Source organism: Phalacrocorax aristotelis, chromosome 4 (genome assembly GCF_949628215.1).
Source record: "Phalacrocorax aristotelis chromosome 4, bGulAri2.1, whole genome shotgun sequence".
Taxonomy (NCBI): domain Eukaryota; kingdom Metazoa; phylum Chordata; class Aves; order Suliformes; family Phalacrocoracidae; genus Phalacrocorax; species Phalacrocorax aristotelis.
The window spans coordinates 53,144,623-53,166,966 of record NC_134279.1 but is presented as its reverse complement, the minus strand read 5'-3'; the positions used below and the strand labels follow the sequence as shown (position 1 = coordinate 53,166,966).

The 22,344-nt window shown below is 41.0% G+C and overlaps 2 protein-coding genes across 7 annotated transcripts in view; both read left to right on the top strand.

Moving 5' to 3' along the window:
- The window catches only part of CEP135 (centrosomal protein 135), a 37,249-nt gene extending 31,038 nt beyond the window's left edge, over nucleotides 1–6,211 (top strand). For 2 of the 3 annotated variants that reach the window (XM_075091432.1, XM_075091434.1), the window contains 3 exons: nucleotides 2,995–3,099; nucleotides 3,513–3,659; nucleotides 5,447–6,211. In XM_075091432.1, coding sequence (XP_074947533.1) covers nucleotides 2,995–3,099; nucleotides 3,513–3,659; nucleotides 5,447–5,468 — 274 coding nt within the window. In that variant the 3' untranslated portion in view covers nucleotides 5,469–6,211. Of the gene's footprint in view, nucleotides 1–1,881; nucleotides 2,715–2,994; nucleotides 3,100–3,512; nucleotides 3,660–5,446 lie in introns of those variants that run through there. The other variant, XM_075091433.1, reaches the window with a different exon arrangement.
- A 5,796-nt stretch (nucleotides 6,212–12,007) lies between these two features.
- CRACD (capping protein inhibiting regulator of actin dynamics) overlaps nucleotides 12,008–22,344 on the top strand; it is a 147,588-nt gene continuing 137,251 nt past the window's right edge. For 2 of the 4 annotated variants that reach the window (XM_075091426.1, XM_075091423.1), the window contains exon 1: nucleotides 12,008–12,102. The gene's annotated coding sequence lies outside the window, so the exon portion shown is untranslated. Of the gene's footprint in view, nucleotides 12,103–12,265; nucleotides 12,451–12,493; nucleotides 12,845–22,344 lie in introns of those variants that run through there. The other 2 variants (XM_075091424.1, XM_075091425.1) reach the window with 2 other exon arrangements.

Below are 22,344 nucleotides of genomic sequence, written 5' to 3'. Positions count from 1 at the left end.
AAAAGTACTTTTGCTGCTATTAATATTAACTGTTAAGGAAAAAGTCCTGTATCATTTATTGTTCCTTTGAAATACAAATGAAACTGAACCCAACACCCACGTTAAATGTGGCCAGCACTCTCCATTATAGCTAACTGCAACTTGTTATGCTGTGCATCTGCCTAAAAGAGAATTAACTTTTTAACACTCTTACAGAAGAAAGACTAATCTGTTTGGAACAATGAAGTTAAGGGTGGGTATTTTGTGTGTATAAAATTAATGTGTGAGAGAAGTGGGGCATTTAAAAAATTTCCTTCATGATATGGAGGAGGGAGGTTGAAGTTTCCATGGTATGTGTCATCATGACCTGATAATTTTCCTGGGGATACATTAGCCAGTGACTGCAGCGGTATATCTGCATTAAATAGTAAGGAGTAGTAGTAGCTGAATGTAGATGGTGGTGAAGAGTAAAGACAAAGCAGAATTTTAGAAAAACAGATTTGCCCGCTTAGTAAACACTGATGTAGGGAGAGAAAGGAAACATGTGGAAGGTAAAAGGACAGATAGTGCTTCCTGATGAGATATAGAATACAGAATACCTAAACAGTTAAAAGCTATCTGTAACTTGGTGACGCAAATGTGCAAGAAAAATGCTTTTGGTTGATTTACGTAAAGGCTACGACTTAGTACTGACAATGGTCCACCTCAAGTAGCAGTGGTCTTGATTCATCTGTAGATGACAACGCTGTTAATAGCCCCTGTGCAGCTCATTGCTTCATGTTTTAGAATTGATGAGTTTTGTTTACCTGAGGAAGAAAATTTAATTGCATGCAAAGAACATAAACCGATGAAACGTTCTGGCTATGAAATTAAACATGAAAGTTTAACGAGGAAAGGAGGAGGTTTTCATTTAACTTTAGCTTCTTTGTGTACAAACATTTTAAAACTGTTTAGATAACTTCATAGAAATTTTTTCACAATTTTTCTTCTTCACACTTTGTAGTGCTCCATTCCTGTTTGCTATAAATGTCAGTAGTTGCGTTGTTAATAGGATGGGATATTGCAGGAAGAAGGAAAAAGTTGTCTTGGAGGAATAGTGGCTGTTCTATTGAATTGTTTTCTACTGTTTATCTCAAAGGTTCTGCATGTTGCTAGCCAAGTGTTCACGTGTGAGAAGTAGTTGTTACATACCTTATTTTCTACTACTTGGTTTGTAGCAGTTGCAGTCCAACGAACAGGAACTTTAAACACTCACAACTGTGACTGAATTATGTGGCAATTATGTTTGTGTCTTGTGAAATACAAAAATTCATTTGACTTGGCAAACTTTTCAGTCCTAACTGACAAAAATCATGTGTCGACGTTTTTGAACATTATTTACAGTTTTGGCCTTATTGTGTCTTTGCTTCCACTCTATTTATAAAATGGTACTGATAAAACCTCTGACTTTAGAAGGATTCTCAAAATTAAGTTTAACTTGTGAAGTTCTCCAGTGCTGTAATTTTGAGCTCTGTGAAAAGTGAGTAGTTGTGTTACTCAGAGCACTACTTAGGTGACAGTACAGTAAATGAGATCTTTGAGGTGCTATGGTGATTAAGTATTAAATGGAGAATATTGAATAGCTAAACTACTTGTTGAGAGCTCTCTGTACCACTGTGAAAGAGCCAGATGTCCTGTGAAAAAATAGTAGATCATAATGTAGTCATATTATATGATGATTTCTGTGCATAGGGGTTCCAAATGAAAATATTTATTCATTTTTGAGTGATTTACTTCATGATCTTAATCTTGTTTAAATGTCATTGACACAGACTAACCTCAGAACTCACAAAACTGTTTGCTTTCTTTCTTTATTTTACAATAATGATATTGGGCCCTGAATTCTTACCTCCGTCCTGAAAGCATATGCCTGTCTCTGAAGGACTTAGAATAAGATATCATCGAGACCTCTTGTCTTCTGCATCTGTTCTCAACACACTGGATCAAGATACCATGCTAGGAATTTTACTGATGAATAGGGAACACAGGAAAAAATATTCTGCAGTTCTTTGTGGATCAAATCTGTTGAGTAGTTTGCATCTTCCTTGAGTCAGAGACCAGCGGGTGCCAGACAGGAAGTCTGTGACTGTGCTGGGAGTGGAACTCCTTTTTCAGAATTCAAGTCCAGTGCTTACATCTTTGCTTCTCCAGAAGTGATTTATGAGTGCTCCATCTCATGGGCTTTGAAGACTCTATGGAATAACATAGCTGTCTAGATTCTGGTTTAGACAACTTTACACTCAGTGATTTTTTTTTTTTTTTTCTTGCTCTATAATGCAATTAATGGTATTTTGTGACCAAGCATTGAGTCATCCAAGCTAATGTGTTGCTAAGACATATATTTAATTATGTTACTTAAGATTTTCAAGGCTGCTTTTCATTTTGATTCTTGCAGTTGAAACAGTTGGGCCCCAATGCCAAGGGTGTAGTTGACAAGCTTTCAGACTGGGTTTTGCTGGTCTGAGCTTGCATTAATACAGCTTTTACTTGGATTTGATTCAGTTGTGTTCATTGCTAGCCAGATAGTTCTGATCTACTACATAATTTTTACTGAAACTGTATCTGTTATGTTTGTATTCTTTGTGGATAGTTACTGCTTTTTTCTTCTTTTTTTAAGTGTACACATAAAGACCGTCTCTAATGGCAACAGAGGGTAGTAAATCAATAAATTATATAACGGTTTTGTCTGTTTTTATAAAACATGTTTACCTTTGTCTGAAAAGGAACATGATGTACTGTAGTAAGGATGTAGTGAGAGGATTGCCAGCTTCTCATTTCTTTCTCACCTTACGTTCTTCCAGAAACATTCTGTTGCATTCACTTGGTTCTGGCTGCTTCTAATGTGTCTTTGATTTGGTCTGTGTGAAACAACATGTTCAGTATCTATTTTTGTTTTGTCTTGCTCTAATTCATCTAAGCTCCTAGCTGACGGTGTTCAAAGAAAACTTTGTTGCTTCTCATGATTTTTTTTTTTAGAAGCAGCTCTAATAGAGAGATTCCCATACTTCGAAGTAAGGTTGCACAGCTACAGACTGACTGTGATGTTTTAAAAAGGCAACTGACAACTGAACGATTTGAACGGTAAGAGGCTGTTGTGTCAGTGAGGTGACTCTCCTAATTTCTTCTTTCTCACTTTTAAAACTGTTGCTTTTTCCAATAGTGGGGAACTTTTATGGAAAATTGTGTTCCAATTGTCATGCAAAATTTAATATTTTTATCTGGAAAACTGCTTAGTTTTCAGTTCTGTGGAAACAGTTTCTGAATTCCCTCATAAATTTTTGTGAGGTTCCATTGCATCTTCAAAAAAAAAAAAAGAAAAAAATCCCTTTGCATGATAACAAGAAGAAAGTTGAGAGACATTACAAGAAGACAAGACTTTGCAAAGTATTGTGAAAACAACCAAGTAAAAATATGGGAAAAAAAGTTACTTTTTCTTCCTTTAACATCCTGCAGTACAAAAGTGTTATGTAACTGAAATTGCTGTCTGTTGGTAGAGAGCGTGCAATTCAGGAGATGCGTCGACACGGTCTCTCTACATCCTCATTACGTGCTTCGCCCCCTCTCAGTTCAACGTTAAGGTCTCCCTCACATTCTCCAGAACATACCACTGTAAGGACCACTGATCAAGCAGCAGCTGAAAAGTAAGTGATTTGATTTTAGCAGATTGTTTCTGTTTAAGCTAGCTTTAAACTGTTTCTAAATAGTGCTTTTAAGATTATATTAAGTTCTTACCCACTTCATGTGATTCTAAGTTCTCCTTTTGTTGACTCTCTACTGTAAAATATTGATTGGAAACAATAGATGCAGAGTGCTCTCCAAAGACCATACAACGTAATAGATTCCCATTCCTGTTTTTGATGAATATCTTGCACCAGCTGACAGCTCCCAAATATATATTGCCTTATTATTACCATTAATTATATCAAATATATATTGCCAATTTATTATTGTTAACTCCAAACACATGGTTCATATTAAGCAGAATGCCATGAAATTCTCTGAAGTACAGCAATGAAGGGAAGACACTCCATAGGAGAGAGACCAACTAAAATGTATTTGAACCCTAAACATTTGATGAACTGTCTCCAAAACAAGTGCATAAAAATAATTAATGCATTTTTCATTATTAATGCTTGAATGCTATGAATGTCTTAAGATCGTGGTCACTAGAGTCCATTAAAAAAGAAATCAAAATCAACCCCTCACCTGTTCATTTTCACTGACAGTTTTGCTCTTTAGAGATCACTGTTGTTTTAGATGACGTCCTTTACGTGTTACAGGCCTTGTTATTGACTTTGTATCCTGTCTGTCCTATACTGCATGATAAATTGCAGTGAAGAGCAAAAGGACAGGGAGAAATAAAGAGTGATTGTTTTAGGAAATGTGTGTGCTATAACAGCTGTTCAGTACACTATAACAGCTCATGAATCTCCATAACTGCTAACCTCAAAGGAAATGAATTCCAAACTGATAAGATTTTAAACTTTATTTTTTGTTAGTAAATACATATGGCTTGTTCTTAAGCTTACTTTTGTTAACAAAAACACAGGTTTCTTGAGAACTGGGGTCAGCATGGCACGATCCGCATTGTCAGCAATTTTTCTCCTTTTCTGTGAGTTTTTGGACAAAGCAAAAAAAAGGGAACTGTAGCAAATGAGATATTGATAGTGGGGGTGAAACAGCGGTTATGACTTTTGCTTTACTGATGAGCCATTAGGACAACCCTGTTATGCTGCAAGTCAACATTTTGACTGAGATAATGATAGATAATATATTTCTGAGAATGAGTATCATCAGTAGAGAATTGTCTTTAGTCTTCCTTGCTTTACAGTGAGTCCCGAGAGCAATGAAAATAGTCCAGTTGTTATATTTGAAGAATACTGTGTAGTGAACTATTTTTATCCTACTATTTACATACTTAGTTTTAACAATGACAGCTCTGTACTTATCATCTCAGAAAATGTCCCATTTTCATAATAAGTATGTGTTTTTCAACAACTGAATTCATATGCAGTTTAATTTTTTACTATCTTGCCTTTTAAACCTATCAATAGATTATTACATTAGAATGATCTTAGTAGTACTATCACCATCTTACACCCTACTTATTTATTCCTTGCTGGGAGCTTAGCACAATGAAATGCACTCTAATTACTGTTCTGTAGTGTTACAACTGTCTTTTTCTCTACTCTGTTTTAATCTTCTCAATAAATTTTCTCTTCCTCCTCATCTCTCATTTACTTTGTTAAGCATTTGAGCAATGAGTCAATGAACTGAGTGTAGAGTTTTAGATAATATGCTAATATTGGTGTTCAGGAATAACAAAAGAGAATACGAGGAGGTTAAATCTAATTATTACTTTTTATCCTAATATTCATTAGTAAAATATAATGGATAGCTTTATTTTAAAATTTCTTTTCTCCAACAGAAACGTGAGCTTCAAGGAATAGCCAGTACTTGAGCAACTGAAGCATTACCTTGTTACAAGGACTTTTATTTTTTTAAATTATGAAGGCTGACTTGTATTCTACCTCTGTTTTCTTCAAATCAGTGATTACCTTTGAAGGTTCTGTGAACCGGTGAAGCAATCAACTTTGCAAAATTCTGCTTTCCCAACTGGCCGGGGTGGCTGTTTTCTCCTGGCTGTTGGATGGGTTTTGTATCAAGGCTGGTTACGTTTTGTTACTCTTTTGCAAACATAATGATGATAAGAAGGAAACGAGTAGTGGATATGACAATCTCTTGTTTTCATTTTGCTATTTTATTTCTGTTTGCTTGTGTCATATGGTTACAGAAGTTTGTTCATCCTAGTGTGAGCCACCATGGAATATCGTACATGATTGTCTTAATGCTGAGCCAGCGTGTGTTTTATACTCATGACAATTTCCTAAGTTTGGGCTTTTAACAAGCGTTTTCTGTTTACAGGTCATTCTTCATGGTATTTAATAGTATTATCTGTTTTGTGAATGCGTTTTGTTTACTGTACCTTTTCTTAAATAAAAAATACCAGTTATTCTTTATTAATAGTTTTGTCATCTAACAACTACTCATCTCCCTTTGTTTAATCTTGAAAACTGCATTTTAAATATTATCCCAATATTAAATAAAAAGTGAAGAGAAAAATGATGTTTTTAAAGATGTATTGAAATCCTTTAAATATAATAAGTTAATTCTGAAGTATTTTATATTCAAATTTTTTAATCATACCTGGAGATATTTTTCACATTTTGGTTTTAAAAGATCAGAACGAAACCTGGAATTCTTCAGACAGTTAAGGTCAAGTTGTTGGAGAGGTTTCACAGGCCTTTATGTTGTGACACGCATGTTGGGTAAATGCAGTGAGAACTAACCTTTAAAATGCCTGGCGTATTTAGTGGAAGAGCATCTAAAATTTAGGCTCTGACGTAAGACGCGACTAGCAATCACAATCTTACGATATGCTCTCAAAGTCCATTGATGCAGATGATTGTATATCACATCATTATTCTTCCATTCAAGAAAATACAGTTTTCTAATAATTACACGCCGTTCAGGTTGACGTGATGCGTGTTCACAGGAGTCGTCACGCAGAGGACTACAAGTGGGAGGCTGTGGTGTTGTATGCCCTTGTGCTGGCCAACAGGGAGCCTTCTGCTCGCCTGGTGTTGAAGGAAAAGCTGTGACTACCAGCTGACATTACGAGCACCTCTGAGGTGTAAACAATGTCTTAAATGACATGGGAAATTTTCATTTGCTTTTAGATTTTTGTCTATTTTGCAGTAAGATTGTTACAGTTAGAAATTATAAAGAATATTGTGTTAACTGGAAATATTGTCTCGTATTCGCAGATAAATAATTGCTGTTGCAAGCTAGATATATTTTATTTTTCATATATTGTATTTTGTTGGTTTTGTTATTTAATACGTGTCTATATGTATTAAATGTCACTAATTAAAAACACCTTGGAACACCCATTCAGAAGTACCTGAAAATACTTGTACCACTTCAGGCTTCTGTGCCATTCAAAGGAATTTTTATTTAAAGTGGGGGCACCTCATACTACTTATATTTTCAGGGTCTCATTTGCCAGCTACAGGAATGGGCAGATAGTTGACTCCGAGTGTTACCTGCATATTAATACTGTTTGTGATTAAGTCAGGAGTTTCCGCTTGTGCTAATTGACGTTAATTATTCAGGATGAAGCAGTTCAGTAAGAATGAGAAAGAAGTCATATTCTGCTCTCTGTCTTTGGTGGTGACTTTTAAATATCTTATTTTGTATATAAACCCTTTTAAATTGGGATCTTGGGTTATAAAAAGAAAAGCAAGCATTCCATTTTATTGAAAAGACTGTGTTTCATCTTACCAAAAAAATGTATATTTTTACATTACAATTAAAACCATAACACTTCAATGAATAGTAATTCTTATGTAGATATCAGTTACGAAGAATGAGCAGATCCCAGAGCACAGGTGGTGTAATAAAACTGATATAAGTTTGGTGACCAAAGCCTGTGCAGCTTTCTAAAATGAAAATTAGTAACATTTTCAGACTACAGTAAAGCTGCGATTTGGCCTTCTGTTATTACGATTTTATATACATTTCTGTAAGCAACTAGAATAAAAGAAAAGTAATATTTTACAATTTTGCTTTAAAATAAAATATTTCATTTCACGGAGTGCAAAACCTCCACAAATTTGTGCTTGAGTTAAATCTGTGGACTGCCCTACACGTCATGTATGAAACAAGCCTTACGTGCGTGGTGGTGTGACCGTGACTGCCCTGGACTCCGCTCCACGAAGCTGCTGTGCTGTCCTCACCTCCCGGAAGATCAAAAGATCATGGAAACCTCCTGACGTGTTCTGGTCCTCAGCTGGGGTGAGCCGAGAGCACGGTGGGGCAGACATCCAATGGTGGGAAAGTCCGAATACTCGAGTAGTCTGTCCTCTGTTGTTAGCCGCAGCTGAGGAGGGGAAAATCACGTTAGAAAAACCGTGGAGGAGAAGCATTAATCATTGGGGCTCTTTCTCTACAAAACAAAGGAAGTGTTGTCAGAAGCAGAGGGAGCTGGAGAGGATAAAAGGACAGTTTTCATCCATTTATTAAAACCTAGATTGCTCAATTAAACTTATCAAAATGGGTTTTTAAGAAGTTCTTAGAAATTTTTTTTTTTGTCTTACAGTGTAACAATTTTAGGGACAATTATCTAAAAGTTAAGCAGTTCTAGGGTTCAGCTGGAAAACAATTTGTTCTTTTTTTGTCACCCTATATATGAGAAACACCGAGATTCCTGTGTAATGCTAATTAAAGGTTGAGATTAGGGCTTCAATTTAAAATATACGGGTTTGGTGCGCGTGTGGCATGCCTGACCTGTCAACATGCTATTATTCCTAAATGAAACCATATGACCACAGACTTTGTGGGGTTTTAAGCCATTATTCGGGTCAGCATTCTCTTCTTCCTCTTTTTCTCGGCTAACAGTATAAGACAGCAGTCCCGTGCCGGTTTGGTACGCTAGTCTTTCAGCTTCATACGTACAGGCGCTCGGTTTCATTTCATCCTTGGCCCTTCTTGGGCAACACGATGGTCACAGCAGCAGCATTAATTCATGGACCTCAAGCCCCACCATTCGTCCTGCAGTATCAGAGCGGGGAGAGGGGCAGCCCTGATGCTGTGCGGGCGCTGGTCAGCAACAGCCGAAACACGGCGTCCGCGCGCTCTCTGTGGCAGCACCCGCCAGTGCGCGGCACAAGGCGCCTCAGCGGAGCCCCTGCACGGCGGCTCCCAGCCCCGCGTATGGGCTGCTCCTGCCCCATATGGCAGGCACGGCTTGCCCATGATCACCGAATCCCCAAACCCAGCGTCACCCCTAAGGCTCCCAGTACGACGTGGGCGCTCTTGGCAAGTCCAGCAAAAGGCCCTGGAGATGATCAAGGCGCTGGAGCGTCTCTTCCGTGAGGAGAGGCTGAGCAAGCCAGGGTGTTCAGCCTTGAGAAGAGAAGGCCTGGGGGGAACATCGCCATGTACATAAATACCTAATGGGTGGGAGTAAAAAGATTGAGAGGGTCTCATCTCAGTGGTGTCCAGGGAAGGTGCAAAAGGCAATGGCACAAATTGAAATACAAAAAATGCCATTTAAACAAGAAAAATGTTGGGTTTGGTTTTTTTTTTCCCCATGAGGGTGGTCACACGGTGGGACCGGCTGCCCAGAGGGGTTGTGGAGTCCCCTTCCACAAAGGTTTTCAAAACCCGATGGGACACAGTCCTGGACCGCCTGCTGTAGGTGGTCCCGCTTTGAGCAGGGGCTTGGACTAGACGGTCTCCAGAGGGGCAACAGTTCTGCGGCTCCAGGTAATTTTCCTAGCGGTGGTGGTCCTACATAAGTGCCTATCCAGCTGCAGGGAAGTTGTCCCTTATTATCTATACTACTATCTTTGACTTCTTTAAAATCATAAGTATAAAAATGATTGTTTTGCAATTGTTTTGTCCCAACATTAGATTTACCTATATTAGAGCTCAGGTGGAGGTGCGTTTTGGAGCTTACCACGTGGTGGTTGCCTGTCCCACCGCGCGTGCTGCTAGCTCAGCAGCACCTGAGCAGAGCAGCTCCACCAGGTTTGGCGATGGCGTGTCCTTTACCATTTCAGGGTGGTGGAGCAGGAATGAGACTCTGCTTAAATTAACTAGAATGGCACGATGGCAAATGGAAGAAAGTGGGGAAAAAAGAGAATGTCAGTGGCTTCTTCTCAGTTTTAATACTGCTGAGCAGGGACAGCCGTATTTTCCTGAATGCAAACACAAAAATGAGATGCAGCATGGTTAGTCAGCCGTGAGTAACTCAAGGTCTGCAGGAGCAGATACCGCTCTCTGGGGAGATTTCCTCTGAGCCTCCAAGTCCAAAGGAGCACTTTGACATCTGAGCTTGGTTTTATTTGAAAAGAGATGGGGGTGGGGGGTTCCTGGACTACGGCTGTGTGTGTGCGATCTTTAGCTGTATCCATTTGCTTTGCATAAATGCATAAATAAAACACGTTGAGTAGGTGGTAGGCACCCCCGGCTTGCTCCTTGCCTTTACACGGTGTATTTATGCCACCTAGTGGACCCACGCCTTTTTTAGCGATCGTGGCACGTATTTAACAGGTTCGGGTTTCTCCACAGAAGTTCCAGATACATCTAATAAACTCAAAGTGAAAGGATTGCTAATAAAGCCACGTGTTCCTGAAGCCCATCCATCACTTTGCTACTGAGCTTTGTGACTGCATCACTTCCCAGAAATTTTTGGTTTCTAAAAAAACAGAAACAAACACCAAAATCATTTTGGCTTATTTTCTCCTCCAGGAAAGTGAAAAGATTGACCTTTGTCAAGAATGGCCTGATGTAATTGAGCAAGTTGACCGATCTGAAGGCACTGGCAAAGGCTGGCTTCACCTCTTTTCTGGTGGCTACTTTTGAAGTTTTCTATGCGTACCACCCGTTTCTACTGCCTAAAAATCCATAAGTGCTGCGATAGCAGCGAAGGAAAACACAGCAAAAAACTTGAATCTTTCAAAGGAGTGCTGCGAAATTCATTTCTGGTAATTGAGGTGGTTTGTATCCATATATTCTGGATATAAGTACATATATATGCAATTGCTAATGTAAAGGTAGCAGTCGATATACTTAACATCCATCTAAATATTAGATCTGGTGCATGAGCTTCATTTCTGGGTGATCTGTGGGCCGTATACTATGGCTTTAGTCATGAGGAGACTGAAAAGGGAACGCACCTCTCATGGCTTGTATGAGCGGTCATCTCTAGACACCTGCAGGTGTAAAAGTGGTTTCTAGCAACCAATATTTATTCCAGAATCATATCACTAGTTCTTTGCACGAATATTACTTCTGACTCGGGAATTCACTGAGCTGCAAATCCCTAAGGAGTGGGAGAGTATCAGTAACTGTTTCCCTGAACCTAAGTTCTTCCTTTAAAATATCCAGTTTTGGTCACAGTCAGAGACAAGAAGATGTGTGAGATGGCTCTTTGATCTGACCCAGCATGGGTGTTATTTATTTTTCTGTAAGACCCAGTTCCTTTTAAGAATAGCAGAAGGACCACTTGTGACTGGGCCAATAAGCTAAGGGGCAGGCAGGATCCAAAGCTGTGTGGCCTTTTTGTCCAGGGAGCATCCGAGTCTCTGGAGAGCTGGCTGGCCACACACATCTTTCTCAGCAGTGGAAGGTCATGAATCACATAATCAATTTTGGTTCAAAAAGTGGCAGAGTCTGGGTGGAACTAAGTGCAGCATCTGATTTTACTGTGTTCTCCTCAGGAAACCAGCGTCCAGCACTGGTAAAATCTTGGCATACATAGCTGAATTGGAAGAGCGGAGCCCTGGAAGAGCTGGTACAAACACCGGATTTAAGGACGTGGGAAAGAAGGGAGGCTGTTTTCTGTGCTGCTGTGTTGGGGAACAGCTCATTTTTGTTCTGTTTCTTGTAGTTCCTCCCATTTTGTCTGTAAATGAAGGGGATAAAAATTTGTCTGGCTCTAGCGCTGGCCAGGCGCTGAATTCAGACTTTGGTTTTACTGTGAGATGCGAACAAGCGAGGGTTGAGAGCCGGGGTGCAGCCTGGCCTGCGGATCTCTCCCGCTTAGACAGTGCAGTGGGTGGTGGGGTGGGGTGAGGGGGGGCTACATGGTGCGAATATCAGCGGGATCCCGCTGAGCCGGCTAAATCCAGCCTTGCCCCTTCCCTCCCAGCAAAAGGAGGGGGACACGCTGGTTCGAGGGCAGGGGTTCGGGAGGGGTGCTGGTTCGGGCTGGGGCGCGGCGCTGGGGGGGCGGCGGCGGCAGGCGCCCCTCAGCGGCGTCCGCTATGGGGCGGCATCCGACGGGGGGAGCATCTGAAAGGTGGGGGGCATCTGACCCGGGCGGGGCATCCGATCTGGTGGGGGGGGCGGCATCCGACCGGAGGGGAGGTATTCGACCGGGGGGGGGGGGGGGGCATCTGTCGGGCGGGGCGGCAACCTACTGGGCGGGGGCGGCAGCCGAGGGGCGGCTGCGGCACCCCGCGCCGGCAGGAGCCACCGGCTCTTCCCTTCCGGCCGCTCGGCGAGGCAGAGCAGGTAGGAAGGACCCCGCCGCGCCCCGCCGGCCCCCGCGGCCGCTGCGGCGCTGGCAGCGGGCGGGACCCCCGCCGCCGCCCGGAGCCCGGCTGCCCCCCGCGGCGCCCCGCGTCCCGGCGGCGGCAGCGCCTCCCCCCCGCCCGGCAGCGTTCGCCCCCCGCGGGACCGGCTGGTGCCGCGCCGAAGGCGCGGGTGTGCGTGGGCGTGCGGGTGCCCGCGCCCGTGCCGCTTTGTGCTGCCCACCCGAGGCGGGTTTTGCTGCGTGGGGCGTTTCGCTTGCTGGTGCCAAGGGCGAGCGATCGCGGCGGCGGGTAAGGCGCGGGGAGGACAGCCGCAAAAATCCCCCACGTAAGTCGTCGCCTACCCGTGTCCCGCTGCCTTTGTTCGGTGGAAGGTGTGAGGAGGCGTGCGGGCGGTTTTCGGAAGGTGCTACTTTATTGCTGCCGGGGAATTCAATGGCCGGGCTGGTTCTTTCGAATTCCTTCTGCTCCTCCTTTGTTAGCGTTTTCCCCGCGAGTCCGGTATTCCTTCAGCTTTGCTGAAAAGCGGAGCTGTCAGAAAGATGACTTTGTTTCACACGATGCTTCTCCAGAGCAGCATTGCTTTGTTTAAGCTCCCGTAAGCCATTTATCGTACAAGTGCCGTCACGTTTTAATGAGCTATGAAATCTGCTGCTTTTCACGGCTGAAAGGCAGTGGCACATCGCCTCTGGTCCTTGCCCTTGCCTTGGGAACCGGAGCAGGTAAGCTAGGGGTAATATTATTTTGCACGGGAAATGGTTGTCTTGCACAATCTCCTCAGGTAGAAAATGTCAGTTTTAGAGACCGAAATATCTTCGACACGAATCTTTTCTCTATCGTTAAGAGGTTTTCAGTGAATGAGGGTTTGGCTTTTTGGTATTAGCGCGAGTCAGTTACCGATCTGCTCCTCTGTAGCTGTAGTATGCGAAATGTTCTTACACCTCTGCGTTGTCATTTTAAGTGTAAAAATGTCCAGTTAAAAACGCTGTTCGAGGGGTAAATAGAGACCTGGAAACCACAACGGTGCGTCCTGAAAATTTAATATGCCTGACAATAATGGCACGGAAAGTGATCCGCTCTTGGGCGGATGGGGGATGGGGGCGTGGAGAAAGGGAAGAGTAATTTGCAACCACAGGCCTAATAACAGCTCTTCTGTTGATAACAGCTAGATAGGTAATATAATTTGTTATATTCCGGAACAGATTTTCTGTGTTCATTTTAAACAGTGTATAGCAATTGCATGAGAAAAGCTCTTTGCTTAGAATCTGAGCTATTTAAGCCACCTGCTAGCAGTAGCATGTAGCAGGTCCTATATTTTAATAGATTAAACATGAAAAATTGGAGTCAGAACTGACTTTTAGTTGGTATTTTGTAATGCAGACTCAAGAAATTCCCATCACCGACATAATTCTGATTGCCCCTTGCATAGAAAATGCAGTCTTTTAACTGTATCAAAACATTAATCAGTGGGCATGAATGGTATCGTGAGTTTCTTCATCAAAGCCTTTGATTTTTTTTTTACAGGCAGTAGTTAGCAGTTCTGCATGTAACTTACTTTACGTGGTTTGAATCTAGGTCAGGAATTCATCAAAATGACAAACCCAACTCTGCCTTGGCTCCTATCAATTTATCAGATTAGAGGCTGAATATTTCATTGCAACAATGAGCTTGAATTTAACACTGTGGCATGTCTCAAAACTTTATAGGAAAGTGATTTGTATATTTATGTCCCAGTCTGACGATAATTACAAGAATTACCTTGAAAGCTTTGTTAATAAATATGGCACGTAGCAAAGAGATTGCTGCTGGTTGTTATTGGGTCTTTTTTCTCCAAGAGGAAAATGTATCTCCAAGCATCTTGTTCTCAAATTAAGGACCCTTTTCAAACACCCATTTGGGCAATCCTGCATTTTAGAGGGTATTGCTTCGCACTTATGAGCAATGGTTGTTTTTTTTTCCTATCAGCTGTATAATGGGATCTCTAAAAGTGCACTGATTGCAAATGCAGTTGGTGCAAAGTAAGAATGTCTTGCTGTGTTCTGTGCTAAGACGTTGACTGTTTTTTCTTTTTTCTTTTTTTTTTCCTAAGTTTGTTCCTTATAGGTCTTATTTTGGTCTGTTGTCTTTGAGGTTATGCAGGTAGTAGCAGTGGTGAATTGGTAATACCTGAAGTAATTTTTTTTTTTTTTTAACAACCAGTTCCTGAAAACTTAAACAAAATATATTTACTTTTAAAAGGGACTGTTACTTTGGCAATAATGCTTCATTTTAATTGCAGAGACTGAAAAGCAGCCTTTTTAGTTTCACACTTCTGATTGCAACAGTAAGAATAACTTTTGCAGTTTCTTCTGCTTTGCCTCTTAGTCATTCTGAACACTGTTTTGCCAGGTAGCTCAGTCACTGAAAACTGATACATCTGTGTGAGTAATGTAGCTTAGGGTTATTTCAATATATTCCCACTGTAGATGTGTCAGGTAAGCTCTTTTTAAATAAGAAATACATGGCATAATAAGCGTTGACTGAAAAGTGATGATGAGTTTATGAATATGAATATAGTTTGTTGTTGTTTAACAATGAAGTCTAACATAAACAGAATTTTTATATAGGCAGCGTAAGCTTAAATGGCTCTGTTTTGACTTTTTTTCCTCACAAGCCAAGAGAAGAGAAAGATTTTTTTTCATATTCTGAACTATTCATATTTGAAAATAGCTGACTTTGATTGTTAGGAGGGATTTTTTTTTTTCCCCTCACACAAAATCAGTGCACAGTCTGTGTTCCACAAAGGCCCAAATAAGAGAGCTATAGCAAATATGGATAAGCCTACTACTGGCATGTTAGAAAAGTACAGTTGATCTCTTCAGAGTCAGCAGAAGCAGGGCAATGTAGTAGCATAATAGCTTCCATCAGCGTGATGTAAATGTAGGGATGCTCTAAACACCTATATATTGTCATAGATGCCATGTATTTTAATAAGGTTTAATAAAGTTGTATGAAGTGTGCATTAGAATTCATTGGTTTTGAATAACGTGATAGAAGGCAACGAAGTTACAGTGTCAGCTTTAATTACATTAGTGCTTCCCCTGGAGGGGCAAAATTCTATTTTTTTATTTATCATTTAAATCAATTACTGATGGATAAAAGTGTGTTGTTTCCCATGGAGACTCTGTGAGTTCCGACTTTAGGAAACAATGAGTTGTTGTGTAGACCTTACGCTTATTGTTTCCCATCACTTCCTGATGGGACCTCCACTCCTTTTGATTCTCCACATTGCATATCACACGACTTCTTTGTTTAAGAACCGAAATACATTTTGCCAGAAGCGTACCGCATTTACCCATACTTTACATTCAGCATTTACACTTATATTGATTAAGTCTGACAAGGAAATAAAATTGACTTGTAGCAAATAATTTTTAATTAATGCTGTTCAAGAGCGAGTGTGTCACGTGGGCTGAATCACAGCGATTTGTTAATTAAGTTCGGTGGGAAGAAAAATGTAAAGATCTTTCTGCATATTATCCTGGGTAAATGCCTTATGCTGGAGTTGCGCAACACATTAAGTGAAGATGATTCAGATGCTACTATAAATGCACAAAGTACATCAATATATTTTTAAACATAGTTCATTTGCTCCTTTGTATATGCATACTGTATGCCAAACTACAGAAGTACAAGTTTCATGTCTCTAACGAGACCATTTGAGAAAATACAGTCATGTACAGCTTATCTTAATTCATGGAGCAGAGTGATATAGCTAAGTAAGGGTAGTTATGACTTTTCTGTTGGCTACCTTTATTTGTGATAAGCCATGGTTATAGTAAAATCAGTTAAGTCAAATACTTCACACCCCAAAGATGCTTTGAAATGGTTAAGCTTATAATTTTAATGATAATACATATACAAGCTTTATTTTCTTCATGTTTATTGCTGTAAGAAAAACTATATGAAAATGAACCAAATAAGGAAAAGCTTTCCTCGCACTTTAGTGTTCGGGTGTGCAAAATGCTGTGCACTTTGCTGACCTGCCTGAGCAACTTTTTCATTACCCGGCATGTGTTGAAGGTCAGCAGTCAGGCTTGGGTAGCTTCATGAAGCAGCTCAATCTAGTGATTTGTGGTGAGGCCTCTGCAGGAGGATGCTGCAAGTAAGAGATTATGTTTATTGTTAAGCTGAAATGTGGAGGGAGTGTGATGAAAAGAATTAAAGCAAACTGAGCCATACAAGACACTGAGTTTCATGTTGCTCTTCAAAGAAAGCTGATTTTCTTCAAAGTAACATGCTGTCTTTCTTTGTGACCTTTAATAAAACCATGTTTGAAACTCTTTAGCACAGGGGCAAAAAAAAAAAGGTTACAATCACAGTGATCTGTGGAACAGTATGGCCCAGAAGAGAAAGAAAAATAGTGATTGAAATCCACATGAATCCATAGTATCGGCGGGTATCTGTTGGCGCACACATGATATAGTTGGGTTGAGTGGGACCATCTGCCAACAAAATTGAACTGACTTCCCCATTGTAAAACCTCTTTTCTGTTGCTTATAACTTTGCCAAGGTTTAACCATGTAGGCTGTATTTCATCACATGTCTTTATGACTCAGGCTAATTTTTATTGTAATTCAGCCAAATGATTAATTGAGAATTAGTTCGCCTTGTTTAAAAAAAAAATATCCCAAAACCTTTAGGAAACATGGTATTGTCATTCTGGTTTGCATCTAGGCTCCAGATCCTGCTAAGGCAGTGTCCTGTTATCAAAGATCTGTGTTTTTACCATTGCCATGAAAGACTGCCCATGTCTTCAGAATATTGTAGTTTTTACACATGCACCTGTGGAAACCTGAGCAAATAAAATGAGAGATTCCACCTTTATTCAACACTCAGTACTACAGAGTATTTTCAACAGCGACCTCAGTGGTGCCTGCCCCACCCACAGCTGACACGTAACCAGAGAGGGACTGTGACTATAGTGTCACAGTATAGTTGAATATTGAATAAATTATTCAGTAGGACAAAGATATTGTAGTTATCAACTGTTTAAGGAAGGGACTGGGTGGAAACTCATTAGAAGAGCTGTGGTTTATGGTAGATTGCATGAGGAGCTGCTGCAATAAAGACAAACATTGTATTGTGTTGAATAGATAGGATGCCAGCATGGAAGACACAAAAAATGATACTTCCACTCCACGCAATATCTCTCTGCAGCTGTAAGACCATATCCAGCTGGGGTGCACACTTCAAGAAAGATGTGGGTTAATTGGAGCAAATCCAGAGGAAAGGATGAAAATAATTAAACATTTAGGAAATATGACCTATGAAGGAAGGTTGAAAGGTCTGGGGTTGTTTCAGCTCCAATGAAAGAAGAGTGGCAGGGTGAACAAGGCGTGATAACCTTCAAATGTCACAAAGCTGTTGTGAAACAATGTTCACCATGCCTGTGCTCAACCAGATGATACATAATAGGTTCAGCATTAATGAAACTGAAGCAATGGAATAGATCACTGAATTGGGTTTTTCAGGATTTTAGCATCATTAGAAGTTGTTTGAGTATTAACAGAGGAATAACATAGATATAGTTTAATTATTTCTAGAGCAGTGTGGTGGAACAGATTACTCTTTGAGGTCTCTTCTAGCCTTATGAATCCTCAACATCTATGCTCCCTGGTGTTGAACAGATTGTACCTTGTCCCCTTACAATTGCTGTGGCTGGCGTGATTGCCTGTATGTGACATCCCCGAAGTGAGCAGGTGTGTGAGCAGAAAGGCTCAGCACTTTCCCTGCAATCTCTCATTTAGGATCAAATCTGACACCCACTCCTCTCTTCTTTTGTAGTGGTTCCTCTGCTGGTGCTGGGGCAGAAAATGTGAGGGATCAAAGGGCCAGGTGGCTTTGAGAGGAACCTGAGATCCCAGTGACAGAGGGAAGAGGAGGACTGGAGAGCTTGAGTAAAGATTTCACAAGGAACGGGACTACGTGATGAATAGGATAGCACATGAACAAGGGACATGAAGAGTGTGAAGCGGGGCTAAGACTTTTTGGGCAGATGACTGAAACTTGGTAAGGATAGGATATAGAATAAGCCAGTAGGTGGAAAGTTAGGTTGCTGGCAGAGACTCATAATATACCAGAAGTCTTGACAAGTGCAAACTGGGATTGCACAAGTAAGGAAAAGACAACAAAGAGTCAAGGGAGAGGAAATCACAGAACTGGGAAAGTCACACCAGAGGCTATGGGACAGAAATAATTAAAGCTTGGAGGAAACTGTCAAAGAGCCTTTCTTCTGAAGATTACATGGTCTTCTAAACCTTAACTGAGAGCCCATGCTTGGCATTCATGCTTTGGAAGATCCATCATAAATGATTTCTTGGTCTTTTCAGGTGGAGAATGACCACCTGTTATCTCTTCAGTCATCTCTTCTGTCAGCTCTTCAGTTATCTCAGGTAACTGAGATCAGCGTTGTGGATGTAAAGACTGTCCAATGCTCCTGGGTGGGTATGCAAAAGAAAAGATGCAAAAGAAGCATTTTCAATCTTTTTGTTTGTTTGTTTGTTTGACAAAGGAGATTGCCAAGTTTGCAAGTGAAAGAAAGGAAATGACAGAACTAAAGTTCCCTTGTAGGGATTTACCCTCTTTGTGTGTATTTATTTTAATTCAATCTTTAATGATATTATTGAATTTTCTTTTACTGATGTAACCCAAGCTTTACTGAGTGCATAAGGTGGATCTGCCCTCAGTGTGAGTCATGGCTGTGTACTGAAGAAAGCTGTCGTCTCTGGTTCTGTGGCATTTGGTGCGGAAGTAGGAAGATATATGGAAAAGTTGAGGCAGAAGGTGGCTTAATTAAAGCATTTTTCATACCCTCAAATGAAAAGCTTAGCCAAAGGCACCAAAAACTAATTAAGGCTTGCTATTGCAATTCTGACTTTTAAAAATATTTGGTTTTTTTTTTTTTTTGTTTCAGTGGGTAATAGTGAAGTACATAAAAGATCAGGTCCTAATTCCCACCTAGCCCAGTGTGAAGCATTAGTACCTCCCCAACCCTGCAAATGCTATGAAAAGGAGCTGCCTCTTATGTCCAGAGGATCAAAAGATAAGAGCTTTTACTTCCCATTCCTGCTTCTTGTGGCAAATAAGACACTTTTTCATAATAAGGCACTTTTTTGTACCATTCTTGAGGAGGAATCTTGTACTTGGACTTCACGGAGCTGTCAGAGCACCGTAAGTTGCTAAGAAAAAAAATTGGTCTGTTTTTTTGTGTTCTTTTAGGACCGTGTTCCAGGCTTGGTAGATATTTTGCTGTAGCCTACGCTGGCCCATCTGGGGGCTCTAATGATGAACGGTGCCATACTGCTCTCAGCCCAGAAGCTTTGGCAGTCATTGCTTCATCCGCTGCTTCTGTTTGGAGGAAGGACAGGCACCCTCAGCCTGTATGTGTGGGTTTTGATGTTCTTCCCAGCCACCTTGTTCCAGCATCCCCTGTTGACAGTGCAATGGTGGGTTGTACTAAACAACCCTGCTGTGTTTTTTCTGGCAAGTAGATTAATCTTTCAAGCACCCACACAGCCTGCTGAATGCTGTCACGAGTTACTGGGGTCTGGTGTCCTGATACCGACACCTGATATTTGACAAACTGCATGCTTCAGGTGATTGCGTTTCCTCAGATAAGGTGGAAAGCCTCCTCACTTCCAGGTTTTTGTTACAAGCTACTGTGGATGCAGGATGAGTAACCCTGTTGTAGTGGCAGTGGTCAAAGAGTATTAGTGAGATGAGATTTGTGGAGTTTGTGTAATGGCTTTTGTCATACCTGCAAGCGCATTTGGGGGAAAAAAAAAAAGTAGGTAAGCTTTGGAGCGCGCAAACATTTCTCCAGACGTGAAACAGAGGCTCTGCTTGGCCTGGGATTACATCCCCTTGGACACTTGCATGCTGCGACACCCTTTCCAGCAGTTAGAGGATGGACTCCCGCTGCCGTAAAGCTCACCTTTCCTGGCATTCTTCAGGAGCGCTTCCAACCAGAGGCTGTGTCAATAAAAGGTAGCTGCGCTGGAAGCTGGAAGGGTCACTGAAGTAATTTTTTCTCATGCCAGGTGTTTTCATGGAACTATTCTTCATTGTCAAGCGAAAGAGAAGATGAAGACCCATTTGTGACTCTGACAGGATGCCAAATGCTTTTGTTTGTCAACCAGTACGGTGACAGTGGCATTAGCTGCTAGACCCCATTTTGCATTATTTTATGTGCTTATTTACAAATTGAAGCTTGACTGGTTTGAGAAATCACCTTTAATTTGTCATAGTCCAGCTCCAAAACCAGTACAAGGTAAAGCCATCTCAGCTCTAGGTGGCTCTCAGATTCTCTTCCAGGATATTTGTGACAACAGTCATCCATTTTCAGGCACATGGGATGGCTCTTCATCCTTACAGCACTGACTGGTTAGAGAAGGGCAGCTCTCCTGGGAAGGAATAGAGCTTGTGCAGCTCACTCTCTGTAGCTTTGGTTCTTTGGCTGTCACACTGAGCATAGGAAACATCTTATCTAATGGTACGCTACAAGCCAGGCTTTGCAAGTATTGGCCTAGATTTGATGATTGGCAGCTGACCCAGAGATAGGTTGACTGAGAACTGGAGGACATACTCTGCTTACTGTACTTACTCTGCTTACACTTGATGTTTTGTCAGCGCTGGACAAGACAGGAGTCTATGCTTATGCCAACATGACCACACACTTAGGTGAACCTTGCAATACACATGAATATGCGTTACATTTGCCTTTGTACTGTCATGACTCGGTAAGACCCCTTGTGACAGGTTGAACACAATTTTGCGGTCAGATTTGAATTCTCTTTTGATTACGGGAAGTCCCATCCAATATTTTGGTGGGAATGCCTCTCTACTCCTCTACTCCTCATCCTCATCTCTTCTTTTGTCAAGAAATGGTAGAGACTTGGTTTCCAGTCATCCAGCACCAGAACACCAAACTTTTGTCTTACAAGCCCTGCGTGGTACAGCAGACAATCTGAATTACTTCAAGCCAGTGGATCATGTGTAGGACGGCGTTCTAAGAATTAATTTTTGGAACTGAGATTTTAAAGTCAGTCTTGTTTTCCATGGAGACACAGAGGGATGAGGTGTGTGCTGCCCATGGGCGATGTTGGAGTCAAAGGCATTTTTTTACTGAAGAGTTTGTTTGCATATGTATATGTGTATGTACATACATATACGTACGCTTTGTATGTGAACATGAGTATAAGACTCTATATGTTGAAGAAACTCCAGTTGTTGATAAGTGACTATCCGTTCTATCTCCACGGATTTTCTGTGTACCTCTACATCACTTAAACTAACCTGTTCACATGGGGTTCTAAATTCTATGTTTTTCAGTTTGTAGGTACCTCAGTTAGGATTTCTAATTAATTTTAATTGTCCAACTAATAGAATTGCTTAACACTCTGACTGCAGTCATCAGTGTGTTTTAAATATATAAATAACCATATAGTGTTAAGTAGTTTCAAAAAAGCAGGCATAGATGTTTTACACTGGACACCCAAAATTAGGGACTATGTTATCACCATAATTTAATGTTTGTCTCTACTGCCAAAAAGGACAAAAACATCCTTCTTGCTTCCGGGGTGTTCTGCAGCATTGACTCTTCCCATCAAGATTTGTTTGTCCCAGTGACCAGTCTCTCTCACTGGCCACTTTTGATCTTTGGGAACCTTTGTTTCTCTGAGATTTATGTTTGGTTTTGGTATTGCTACTCACTCGTGGCAGAGGGCACAACTGACCACAGGTGTCTAATCCCACTTCTACCAGGGACCAGACTCGCTGTTTTGCCCAGCCACACAACTCAGTTGCATATTGAATTTGCCTTGCACATTTCTTTCAGCAGAACTTTACTGCGTGTGGCAAGGATAAGAGTATACCCAGAAAAGCCCAAGCAATGACTATCCATTACATACATGCAATCAGTTCTTTACAGATTATATCATGGACTCTGCTGTTGATGATGATCTTTTATTGTGTAGCTCTTACAAATTTCAGTCCATTACTTTTGCCATATGCTAACTACTAACGCAAGTTCCCCACATTAGTAGCACAGTGAAGTCTTCTCATGTTATATAGCTGTTAGAAGGTGACATTAAGCTTGCCACTACTTCAGTCGCACAGCTATAATAACATAATTTAATATATTTTCTATATAAAGATATGTTCTAGAAATGATTAATATTTA